General features: G+C 45.9%; 1 protein-coding gene across 5 annotated transcripts in view; it reads right to left on the bottom strand.

Moving 5' to 3' along the window:
• Positions 1-13,419, bottom strand: part of DGKI (diacylglycerol kinase, iota) — a 276,637-nt gene that overhangs the window by 168,899 nt on the left and 94,319 nt on the right. For 4 of the 5 annotated variants that reach the window (XM_012720854.1, XM_012720853.1, XM_012720851.1 and 1 more), the window contains exons 7-8: positions 9,222-9,293; positions 5,872-5,988 (exon numbers count right to left, since the gene is read on the bottom strand). In XM_012720854.1, the coding sequence (XP_012576308.1) occupies positions 5,872-5,988; positions 9,222-9,293 (189 nt within the window). The remainder of the gene's footprint in view (positions 1-5,871; positions 5,989-9,221; positions 9,294-13,419) is intronic. The other variant, XM_012720852.1, reaches the window with a different exon arrangement.

Here is a 13,419-nt window from a genome sequence, read left to right on the forward strand (position 1 = left end):
GCTCCCCTCAGCAGTGTATTTCAGTGGTTCTGCCTGTTCTCCTCACTACTCTGTCTCTGGTGAATCCTCTCGCCACCCCTGTACCTCATTTCTGCATAAATAATGCTTTAAAAAAAAAAAAACATGGTTTCCCAGACTGATGTTAAAATTATTCCAGGAAGGAACTGTGTAGAATTTGTGGTGCTACAGTCAAGAAAGTCTTGTGCTTCTAAAACAAAGCACGCCTGTTATCAAGGGCCACTAACTCAGAGACACGAAGGGCTCAAGCTGCCAGCCCCACACCATTAAGACAGTGGACCGCTGTGTCCTCATCTATGGGTTTGCCGCAACTGCACTCGCTCTACACACCCTGTGCCCATTCTTTTATTAAAGTCCTGACAAAAGATAAAAGCTTTTTGATTTCTGGTACCAGGAACAGGATAGCGTTACCTTGCCACAAAAAAACATTATCCAGTCAACCAAATACATATCATAGTTGTCACTCCTTCCTGGGCTGTTTATGGGTGAATCGCTCAACTGGAAAGGAGACTAAACTATCTCTCATTGCTCATGAGGGGTTTTTCCCAGGTTATGGGATCTCAAAGGTTATGGGTTAGAACGGCAGACCTGATAGAAAATAATTTCATTAACCTGAAGCCTTTCCCCACCATCTAGTGGACAAACGCTGAGGGATGTTAAGAAAGCATGTCCTGGCCTCTGTCTTTTAAGCGGGTTCTCCCTCTGCCCTAGCCAGATGAGGGGTGTCCTGAGAACAGACAAAGAGGGGGAAAAAAAAAACATTCCCAAAGTTAAGGATAGGCTCTCAGCAGCAACGACTAGCAAGTGCTAATTAAGCGTCAGCATTAATCAAAAGCTATGGCTTCAGCAATTTTGAGGGCTCTCTCTTTTTACAGGTTTCTAACACTTTAAGATTATCTATCCATAAAGAATAATAAGAAAAACATAGCATGAAGAATGTCTTTATAAGGCTAGAAAGAAGTTGGTGGCAGCAATATTTATAGGTAGAATGTTTTAAAAAATATAAGTATCATTTGTAGGAAGATGTCTACATAAACTATACTGCCTCCACTGTGTGGAATTTATACAGTAGTTTTTAAATGAGCTCCATCTATATGTACTAATACAGGCATTTCTCCAAAACTCATTTTTTCTATCCAGGAAAGGTGAATTTTAATGCACTCTATGTACAATGATGTCACTTATTAAAAACACTTATTTTCCTATCACTTTATCCCACAATGAAATTCATGCAGCATGAGCCTTGTCCACTAACTCCAAGTGCCTGCACTGGTACTTGAACAGCGTTAACTTGTTTATCCCGCAAACACTTAGACTTCTCAGGCCTGTGAGAAACACTGACTGTGTCTTTTCAGATCTAACTTCCTATGTACCAGATTCAGGATTGATACTTAAAATTTGGTTTTCTCTTCATTTTAGTTTCTTGAAGCCATCTGCCTTCCATCTTCTTTTACTTTCTAGGTCTCTCCCTAGAGTTTGTTGAGGAAAAGTCCAGCAAACCACACAGGCAGACGGTACCATCGTCCACAAACCTCCCAGCTCCACAGCTGGCCACATTGTCCACCCAGAGCAGCCGTCTTGTAATGGAGAAGGAAAGGATGTGCTTTAATTCACCTCTTTTCAGTACACTCTCTGGACCCTTTTCTGACTCTCCTCCCCAGAGTCGTTTTGTCTAGATACAAACACCTCAAACAAAGCTGACTTAGTTGGTGACCCTGAAATCATTCTCAGTATACTCAGTTGACAGCGTGGCTCTTCCTTATCTGTCTTCCCACCCACCAAAAAAAAATTTAAGATAGGATTCAGCAACATTTGCAAAGTAAGACAGTAAGGTGGCTGGCACAGCATGCCAAGCCTGGCTTCCAGAACCAAAGTCCATGGGTTCAACAGTAAATACTGAATAGTACAAGTTTTCTAAAACTTGAACATAGAACATTCAAAAATGTTAGCTCTTCTTCTTGCTACAATGTCTTTATTGACAGGAAACAATAAAATGGAGCACAAGAGAAAAAATTTGGACTTTACCATCCAGGCTGTGAACTGAAAATACCATTTCCCATTAAAAGTAGCCAAGACTCCATAGAGGAATGGCTGGTTGCAGCTATTGACAGGAAAGGCACGGAAGATGTTCCTGGGACCTGGTGTTATTCCTGAAACCATAAAAGCTATCCAAAAGCTTGTCCTTCATGAAAAATGAAGATGAGAGCCACTTGGAAGTGGTTCCGAATGGAATTACATGAATGTGTGTGAGTGTGTACGTGTGTGTGTGTGTACGTGTGTGTGAGAAAGAGACTATAATGGAGGCTGTATTATGTATACATATACACACTTATGTATCCCACATATGAGTTCAGAATTTGAAATTATACTTCTGACAGCAACCACTACCACCATTGTAATCACAGCCACCTAAAATTTTGCTAAGGTACTCAACTTATTCTGAAAGTTGACAAATAAAAACAAATACTGGCCACATATTTGCTGTGATAAGGTGAAATAGTCCTATAGTCTATAGGAAAAAGTCATAGATCAAAAGTAAAGTGAAAATTAGAGAATCTCCCTTTGGCAATCGCTAATGAAATAGCAGATTCAAGGGATAATCTCTCACAGCTAAACAACGGGTAGAGAGCTGATGGGCGACGCCTTGATAGGAGTGACTGGGGACAGCCCCTGGAACCAACTGATCGATCTCAAATCACAAAAAAGAAATAAGCTGGCATCATGCTTCTTTGAAAAGAGTCCATTAAAAACACACAACACCTATGTACTCTGTTTGCCAGAAAATTAAACCTGAATCTAAATATTATTTTACATGAAATACAGACAAGAAGGGAAGCCATTGGAAAAAATCAAGAGAAGACAGTCAACCAAGCTAAAAATAGGGGAAATTTGGCAGGTAACGGAACCTAATTTAGTTAATGAAACAAACGGAATGGGAAGACAGCCAATCATTTACAGGTTGTAAGAGATTTAAAGTGTAATCCCCAAAAAGGCAGCCGTGGATCACAGGGCCTCAATTTGAGAAATTACTAAAAAGACATAAACAAAAAAATTTGAGGAGTCATTCATTTTAATCACTGAGATAATGGTGCATGGGAAACACAGTGGGCCACGGTGATGGACTGGGGGTGCTCTGGTGGGTGACACTATCCAAGGTGGGTACCCTAGATATCCCAAATCCAAGCAATGTGACCTCAATTTAAAAATGGTTAAATAACGTATTAGAAGGGAAACCAAAATGCTCTTAGAGAAGTAGAATAAAAATGGTTTTAGAGTAAATGATAGTCTAAGATTTGCTTTAAAATACTCTAGCAAAGGAAGCCAGGGGATACTTCCACTTCCAAGAAGAGGGAGAGGGTGGGCTGGACCAGGAGGAAGTGAGCGTGGCCACGAGCCAGAAGCTGAGAGACTCCTGGGAGGGGAAGGGCCTCTTCCATGTCTGGATCCAACCAGCGGCAACAGCCCGGGCGTGGTACAGTACAGGGAACAGGCACATCTCGCTCACCCAGCAGCAGCGAGGCTGTTCCACACCAGCCTGGACAGCGCAGCCTACTGCTTGCCAGGACTACACCCAGGGACCGCCTGCGCATCCGTGGCCTGGTGATGGACTTGTCCTCACAGGGAGTGTGAATGTACTGAAAGGTGGTACCCTGGGGACAGCTTCGTGAAGACGACCTGGAACCTTCTGTCCTACTGCGTACAACTCCTTGTGAATCTCAAAATCAGAAAATTTTAATGACAAGGAAAATGATGCACGGTGTTTGGGGCGGGGCAGATGGAACAGGCTGGCAGGAAAGTACATGGCTATGGATGAGTTCATTACAATCGTTCGCTCTCTTCACTGTGTAAACATCACCATGGTAAAGTTCTTTTAAATGAAGCGTATGGGACCTGCAAAGCGGTCCCATGTTTAGATTTTCCTAGTCTATCGCCAGGCTTTGCGAAGTTCCATACCACTAGGTTGTCCTACACATTCTTGCTAGTTGTTTCCTATGAAAACACTATTGTCAATTGCTTCTTTGCTAAAAAGAATGAAGTTCACCTGTGTGGACAATCTTCCCGGCAGTCAGACCTGAGTCACCAAACACCCATCTCTTCCACCTCTCCACACCCACCCTCCACCTCAAACTAGCCCAGGCAACACAGATATATAATTTCACACCTAGTGCCCTTCTGTGCCAGCCTCCTGCCCACTATTTCCTCTCTTCTCCATCGCTGTAAACCTTGCCCATCTGTTAAAGGCAAAATCAGGGCCTCCCTGGTGGCCTAGGGGTTAAGTCTCAGCACTATCACCACTATGGCTTGAGTTCAATCCCCAATCAGGGAGGTGGTCCATATGGCACAGCAGACCTCTCCTGTCTCACCTGCTGCTCCCCTCAGCAGAGTGTTTCAGTGGACCTGCCTGTTCCGCTTCCCACTCTGTCACTGGGAATTCTCTCACCCCTCCCCACCTGCAACTCTGGCCTACAACCCAGTTCTTCTATGCAAAAACAAAAAAAGGCCCAATAAAGCCATCTCCTTCATGAAGCATCCCTGATCTTTCCTACAGCTCTTCAGAGCAAAGACACAATGCCTAGTACCTTCCTGGTCCCACTGAAGTCCTGTTGATTTAACCAAATGAATGTTTGACATAAAGTTGATGGTGAACTACCAAATTTCAAAGAGAAAACAAAGTAGCAGAAATGTTAGATTTAGAAAATGACTACACTGAAAAATCAGTGCGCTTGAGTTTCTGAGGCACGACTAACTATATTTAGCTTGCTCTGACACCCGGGGCAAACGCATGTAACTTTTCATGGCTTTTGCCTCTAAAAGGGAAAGAGAAAGTCGGAGACAGAGCTGTCCTGCTTAAATGTGCAGATACTGTACCTGCCTCTGCTGAAGACCTCCCAAGGGTTATAACATGGATTATAACTTGCAAAGCTCATTCCTAAGCATCATTTATCAACAAAGGCAACACTTTATATAAAATACACAAAGCAAAACCACAGCCCAGATCCAGCTCTCTAAGCAAAACTGAGACAGTGAGAATAAGTCACATGGAGACTTTGAGACCATGTGAAGTAGGGCTGTCATGCCCCTAAAGCTAAGATTTCCTGAGGCCCCTACTACCTAGAGGTATAATTACCTAGAGAGGTATAATTAGCTCCCTATAGCACTAAAAGTCGGCCATCCCATGACATGGAACTAAGATGGACTGTACAAAGGTAAACATTGTCTATCAAAGACTATGACGTTGATGGTCAAACTACCGAAGCTCACCGGAATTTTGCAGCAGTCTCTAGGGTAGGGTCTACACTAAGGATTGAACACGGAATGAGAGTAAGAGTTAGAAGGATAAACTCCACTTTGCCTTCAGAAGAGAGTGCTGCTGTCTAACAGGCCTTGTGCAGTTACAAAGGCCATGGCCTACAGATGGTCACTGAGGCTGGAGATGACCAATCCCAAACTACCCCTGGAGCCTGCCCTGTCCCCGCCCCCACTTTCTGCTCCTAAGGAGTGCTGAAGCTGCAGAGGAGGCTGTTGGTAAGAATCTGCTGTAGCCACCCTGGTGGTAGCTGGAACTCCAGAGAGCTCCCTTCAACGAGAATGTCATTAGCACACGGAGGGGAGGCAAGCTTCCTGCTGTGGAACTGTGATTCCTTTAGGAAGTGGAGGTTGGTTCCATGAGAGAGCCCAACACAGGAAAGGGGTGGGCTAATGGGGTGAACCAGGGCAGCTAAGCAGGGGACCCCGTGGGGAGGAGTGAGCGGAGATCATAGGAACCCAAAGACTAGTCAGGGGAGAAAAGCAAGAAGCGGCAGTTACTGTTCCTCTGCACTGGCTCAGCAGCACCAGGGGCCCGGCAGTTACCTGAGGCTTCTTCACCTTAATGATCCAGGTGGGCGGGACAATAACAGCAGCGTGGGCCCCCAGGGAGCAGGGTTCCTCGATGTGATGCAACATGAAGCAGGTCACCTTATTGTGAAACTGGAGAGAGAGAAGCCGATGGACAATTCTGAGGACAGCCCCTGCTGCAGCAAGAAGGAGTGTGTGCACACACGCACGCACAAGCGTGCACACGCAGCCCATGGAACACTCATGTGCACACATGTGCACACCCTGAGCCGGTGCCCCAGCGCGCAACCATCCCCGGGAGCAGAAAGCCCCCCATTTCAAATTCACGCGACTTTACAAACTGAGACAGTCGATGGCAAGAAATCAACCTTGTAAGACGAGGGCGCAGCTACGACGTGATGACCTTAGGACGTTTACCAAAAGGCGGGTGCACTTGGAGGCCTCGCAGGCCCCTCGCAGGCCTTGCTTCTCATGTAAATTCGTCTCACCTGATCTGCACTGGTCACAGAGCCCGGTGCTTGGGGATAATGTCGAGAAGGAAATGAAAGACTAGCAGATTCTACTGCTGCTTGTTCTAGCCACAGATGCAAATCCTTTCGAGAAGGCCCTTGGGGTCAGAGGACCCAGGGGCAAAGGCAAGGTTTCCCTTCTGAAGAATGTTCATCCAAAAGGTAAGAAGCACAGAGAGATTGCTTCTGCTGGGTTTGTCTGGGGCCATTCAAAAATATAATGGCCCAATTAATGTGGCGAGTCTAAAGTGCTTTTTCAATTAATGCGGAGCAGTAATTCTGCCTACCAGGGGCTCAATTCTATACCCAGGCTGTGATGGGCAGTTGGGGTGACATTAGGCCAGTCACATTTTCAATCACCATCTTCTGTATGGCTGTAAAATGACAATGATGAGCGGTGACATTTGTTTTCTAATTAAAAAAAAAATCCACATTACACAATAACTATGAATTAAAATTTTAATCAGTGAATTTTTTTAAGTTTAATATCAGTTTCTACTTGGATTATACTTGATGTCACCGCATCATTTATCACCTTAACTGGAACAATTTAAAAAGTGAAAGAGATCACTGGTAATTATGTTGGAACAACAGATATAAATTAGGACTGTCTTGAAGAAACTAGTAAATATGGTCACCCTAATTATATCACATCAGAGAGATTCTGTCTTCGTTTCTGTGTATCTTCTAAGATCTGACACGATACAGTGACTACTCACTAATTAAACATAAACACTAATAAAATATTAATTCATCCGACACTAGTTTTTGTGACCTGCAAAAAGCCTGATAAACCACAGAAATGTTACTTGACTACCTCCTTTGAGAACTGGTTTTTAGCTGTTCACATAAACTACCAAGTGGATGGTCACTGCATTTCAAAAAAGTGGTATGGTTTTCACAGAATTCCCATTTCAACTTTCTCAATTCCTGTCTGAATAACCAATCTAGAGGACAGATAAGTCCAAACTACACCACTTGTGGGTGGTGGAGTCAGAACCTGAGCCCAGGAAACCCAGCGCCCAGTCTTCATTTCTCTTGCCCCACAGAGGGCCTCTTAGTCCTCTGGCATCTGACATCCCAGAAGGTGTTACCAGTATTAACATCAGTCGCTGCTGCCATTTGTCTACAAAAACTTTGTTTGTTCACTGCTTGCAAAATTACCTTCTCCAACGTGGGATGCTGACTCAAAGACAAGTGGAATTGCCGGAAGCCCAAGAGCAATGTCAAGTGAAGCACAGTCTTTGTGGTAGTGGGGAACAGATTGGTGAAAAGAGCACATGGGTTCCCCGTAAAGTGAGACTGAGTTTCCCAATTCAGTGATCCAGACAAGCCATCTCGCCACACCCCGGTGGCTACATGCTTGGGCAGGTCCTGCCTGCTGCCCCACTGCCGAGGATGCTGCCCAGGGATGGGAGTGGGGCGCTCGCAGGCGGGGGGATCAGTAACAAGGACAGTGTTGGGAGCACTAGGGTCTGCTGCTCCCCCTCCCAGGGGACACACTGCCTTCACGATGTGACGTTTTGTTCAAGGACTAGGGTTGCGGACATACTCCTGAGCAGATGCATATGGATTATTTGTGCAACAGTAAACTGAAAAGAAATAGAAATGTCCCAAATAAGACACGTGGAAGGTCAGTGTCCAGCCTGAGTGTTGCAGACCAGCGTGGCCCGTGTGGCGATGGTGTGTTCCCTGACATGAGGGGCACAGGGAGGTTATGCTGGAGGGATTAGTAGGTTCAGTTTAAGGAAATGCCAAAACACAAAAGTTTTGGGCCCTTAAATGTGTCCTGTTATGCGTTTCAACTGAGTACCTCTGTTCTTGCCTGTGGAATGGCACAGCTATTAAATCGGAAGCGTGCAGAGATGGAAGACTCCCTGCAACCCCTGACCTCGCTGAAACACCACGCCCTGATCTTCAAGACTATGTGTCTCAGCACATAAGTCACTCAGGAGAGCAAGTGGGTTGAGAAATTAAAGTATCCACATCCTTTATCCATAAATATTTCAGTCCTGTTGAACTATTCAACTCTGTCATGACAGCGTGAAAACAGTCGCTGACAATACAGAAAAATGGACAGAGTTCATCTCTAAAAAAAAAAAAATTTACAAAAGTTCGCAGTGGTCAGGTTGGACAACAGGTAAGTAGTTTTCCAGCCCAGGAATTAAAGTTTATACTGGTGAAACAAACAACAGGCAAATTGACAAATAGCTTTAAAAAAAAAAAAAAAAAGTAGCATCTGACTGTGGCAGAAATGCTAAAAAAAAAAACTGAAATAAAGGATAAAAGAGAGGAAAGTAAGTGGGAGGATCACCACTGGCTCCTGACGACTATGTCCGATCAAATGTACATACACTGCAACACACTGTAATGAGCACAGAGACAATGAAACACTACTGAGATGAAAGGATCCAGAATCACTCCTCTTCTCCTAACATGGCCCCGTTAAAAAAAAAAGAAACAAAGGAAAAAGTCGCCCACTTCAAAAACAGGGGAACCAAGAGGCTTGGACTCCGTGTTAGAGGTATTATCTACGGTTGCAAATTACTTTTCCTCACTTTGCAATCTCCTACTGTAAGGATACTCAACAGCCTAGGTGGTGGGGGGCGGGGAGTCAGAGAACCGGGACTGGAACCAGGCCTGTCCCCAGCCCCCAACCCCAGGACTCCATGTACATAAATGAGAGGGGTGTTTATCTCTAGAGCTTCTCCCAGCTCGTATATGCTCTAGTTTTCATCTTTCTTCTTCCAATGATCCTATAAGTGAGAAATAACAGGTTAAATGAGGCAAACTTCCAACCACAGGCAGGAACTCAGGCAATGACATCTGTTTGGAGAGACGGGGCCCCTAACTTACCGCCTGCTTGCACCAGGAGCAGCTGATAGCCACAATCTCTTTACTGTGGAAGGAGAATTTTTGCTGGAAGCCCTGTGATGTTAGACAAGAGAGAGAATGTAAAGCCACTTCAATCATAGCGCGCCTTTGCCCTCCTCAGCTGCGGTGACGTAAATCAGGCCAGAACGTCACCACTACTTGGGGAATGGGGCCCCTGTGTCAGCTCCAGTACTGACATTCTCTGCCCTCTACCCTGCAGGAGTTTGCTGTTCCTGAGTCATCCAGAGTGTGAGAGGCAACAGCCATGTCAGCTGTTCTACCAGTGACTCACCAGTGGTCAGCCACAAAAAGTATTTTCCCCCAAAATACATGGGGTTCTAACATGTTTTTATTATAAGCCCAAAAGGCCCGTTATTTGATCACATGGTTCCAGAAGACGGTGGTCAGTCAGAGGTTCTAGACAGCTTTAGCACGTGAGGAATTTAGTATCAGAGGCAGAAACTAAAAGTCGGGGTCTGGAAGAAAACCAAGGTAGGGTACGTACTTCAAATACTTCCGTCCTCCCCTGGGGGTGTCAGGACACAAAATCAGCAGGTTTCAATGTTTGTTCTTTTTTTTTTTTTTAATTCCTCACAACAAGCAGCAATGAGATTAATGGAATGCCAAACACAATCCTCTTAAATGAATAAACAGAATTACTTTTCCGTCAAGAATTGGAAGAGCTGCTTTTTGGCTGTGCTGTCCCTAAATAACTTAGAGACAGAGAATGCAGTAATGTTCAAAGACTTTTTTTTAGCCTTCCCAAAGTTCACCCACTTCTATCTGCCTGTGAAATTTAAACTCAAATTCAGCCATTGACAAAACATTTCAGAACAGGGTTTTCTGTGAAGTGATCAAAGATAGAAAGTTCTGATTGGCAGGAAAGCTATTTAAAGCACTGGCTGACGGAGTCTTGCTTAATCATGACTTTCACTTAAAACACCTTCTTTTGTTTTTTAAAGATTCATTAATTTATGCTTACAGAACTGGGGTACAGGCCAGAGGTGTGGTGGGTGAGAGGATTCACCAGAGACAGAGTGGGGAGCAGAACAGGCAGGTCAACGAAGTACACTGCTGAGGGGAGCAGCGGGCGGGTCAGGAGAGGTCTGCCACGCCATGTGGGTCAGCTCCCTGACGAGGGATGGAACTCGTGCTGCTGTGGCTTCAGAGAGCTTCATAATGTGGTGCTTTAACCCACTGAGCCACCAGGGAGGGCCCTTCAAACACATTCTTAACAAGAAGGGCCAACGGCATTTTGGGCAGGCCTCATCACCCACACCTGTGTAGCATTTTGCTCTGCAGCTTTTGAACCTTTTTGCATCTGTAAACTCTTGTCTGTGTTTCCTAAACCTCACCCAGCACTCCAGCCTCCTGCCTGTGGCTCAGAGACCAGCCGGCTTTCTGTTCACCTTGTGCCCCAACATCCCCTTGAGAAACATGGCTTCTTGTTAATATCAGACTCTCCTGCATTTGGGGAAATTTCTCCTTCCATTTCCCTTTCTCAGCAACTTACGTGACAGCATCATTGTTCTGGGTGACGGGGCAAACGAGCTAAGCCCGACACGCCATCCTTACGAGGGTGCCGGCACACTCTGGCCTGGGTTTCAGGAGAGGGTTCTTCAATTCCCAACAGGAGAGAGGGCCTACCTGTGCCTAACTTGATCATGCAAACAACATGGCTTATGAAGGGCGTCTGCTCCCCTTCAGGGAGTATGAAGTTGGGGTAAGCGCTCTGCAGCAAGTGCTTACGTAAGAGCCTGCAGATGAAACACTGGCGCTGAGACCCTGGGGGGCCTGACACGGCCGCACATGTGTCTCGTGCCTCATGTGCTGGGGCGGCGCCACTGGACACATCTGTGCCCTCTGCTGGCCTATTCACTCTCCTCATGTCCTCCAGACTCCGCCCCGTGTCCCTGCCCCTTGGCTGACTTAGCCCTGAACCCCTTTATTGTAACAGAGCAGCATTGAAAGCTATAAGTCTGCTCCGGAAATCATCACTTGCAGTGGTCTTGGGGCCTCAAACACACTCTTCTCCCCCCCGCCCCCGGTTCGAGTCTTGCTCAGCCTCTTATGTCAACGACAATGTCCTTCCCCCAGGAAAGGAAGCAGTGATGGCAAAGCACACAGGGACGAAGCTCTGGGCCAGTGATGTCAGGGTTTGCACTATGGTGAAAACAACCGCCCCATACACACACCCACACCTGAGACAGAGCAGCTGGCAGAGAGGCACACAGCCCGTGGCCACGGGGCAGGTGTGCACATCTTTCAACGCTGCACAAGTGACTCAGGGGTAACGAGAAGACACCAATCTGTGGGACTGACAGCACCCCGGAATCTCTGAAATAACCCTCCATCATCTCTCAAGCTGCTCCTGATAAATTGGGCAGGAGGAGAGATGAGGAGACTTCTCCTGACGGCCACAGGCCTCTCTGTGACTACTGAGAAGAAAGAGGCCAGCTGCCAGGAAGAAGCCAGAGCTGGCATGAGGCTTGGGGACTCCTGAGGGGGACTTTGGCTGGTTCTCCCTGCCCTCCACCCCACCAGCCCGCACATCCCACCAGATACAGCTCCTGTTGATGGGTCACTTCAGAAGGCTGACAAAAGTCAGCCTTCTGACTTTTTCCCTAAAAAGCCTACTTCCTGCCGTCTTCATTCTATCCTGGATGCTGCCATTAGCAAAATGCTGCTTTTAAAATATCAGCCTCCACCTGAAACCACTCAAGTGACTACTTCTTAAGGTTACAGCATAAACAATTCACGCTGACATTCAGGGCCATCCATAATCTCGGGCAATTTTCGTACATCAATTACCCACTATTATAAACTCACTGTTATAAATGCCTGTCTGAGTCAAATGGGCTTCATTATATTCTACAATATGCTCTAGTCCTTTATATTTCCTCCATTTTCTTTTGACCTATGCTGTCTCCCCATCTCAGCCCTGTACCCAGAATGCCTCCCGCTACGTCACATTCAGCTGCTGAACTTTATTTCCAGTACAAAAGCTAATAGCTTTCCGAGATCATCATGGTTCACTGTTTTCTCTCTCCCTAAATTGCAGACCCTCTCAGCTCCACTTCCTTCGGCATTAATGAACAACTGTCCTAAGTCACTGGTTATTTTATGTGCAGGTACGTTCTCTCTCCTACAGATAAGCGATTTGAGGGCAGCCTTAACAATATTCAATAGGTCCCCCAACTTAGCATCGTTCCTTGAACATCATACACAGAACATGACTATGTTCCGACTAACTGACTGCGTCACCACCACCACACCGTGATCCAGTTATGAACTCTATGCTCTCCAGACTTGACACACCTAAGCCAAACCACATGGAAACTTGCTTTCTCACTCCCCCCTCCTCCAACCTCTGTGGCACCACAAACACACCAGGGTTTCATTTTAATTCTTAAGCTTGCAACACAGACATGCCGCAGGCCTGGACATCCATCTGGTGGAACTGGAGGCCCGAGAGCAGCAGGAGCCCCAGCAGAGGAGTTCTGGATGTCGTTCTAGCAACTAGAATGACAACTGTGTTGTTAAACAGAGTCGTAAATACCGTTACCCAGGCACCATTCCATCAGTTTGCACATCAGATGGTTGCATGGCTTCAAATAGAAGCTGATGGAAAGACAGCAACGATGAGAATAGTTCCCAGTTCATCATCTTCTTTTCTGTGTGATGCATTTCTATCTGCCTGTGAAATCTAAATCCAGATAAACTAACACAGGGCAATAACAACAAAATAACTTAGAACAGGCCAATTGGGTGTATGAACCCACCTTCTACTGAATATGGACCTTCTGGCTTCAAGGACAAAGAGACATGGTCCACTCTCATCCAGCAGGCGAAACCATCAGGCTGTTGCCTCAGCGCTCACATGACACTGTGGTGGGTGCCTGGGGGGATGAGCCTGCTGGTTATCTGCTCAGGGTTTGTTTTGGCGTCTAGACTGGCTGAATCTTAGCAGCCACAGCTTCAGACTTATTGTCTAACATAGACATAAATAGAACCACATTTGGGCCTTGGTGGACCAAGTTCCCACAGACCACCTGCAACAGGGAGAGATTTTGGCCAGGATCTCAGCGCAGCAAAAAGAGCCAATTCCTAATTACCCATTTTTAAATGCTGGCCCAAATCTGCTATTATGGTCCTGACAGATGCCCTGAAAGGATCTAAC

This window comes from Condylura cristata, unplaced genomic scaffold (genome assembly GCF_000260355.1).
Source record: "Condylura cristata isolate star-nosed mole 26May11 unplaced genomic scaffold, ConCri1.0 scaffold00005, whole genome shotgun sequence".
NCBI lineage: Eukaryota > Metazoa > Chordata > Mammalia > Eulipotyphla > Talpidae > Condylura > Condylura cristata.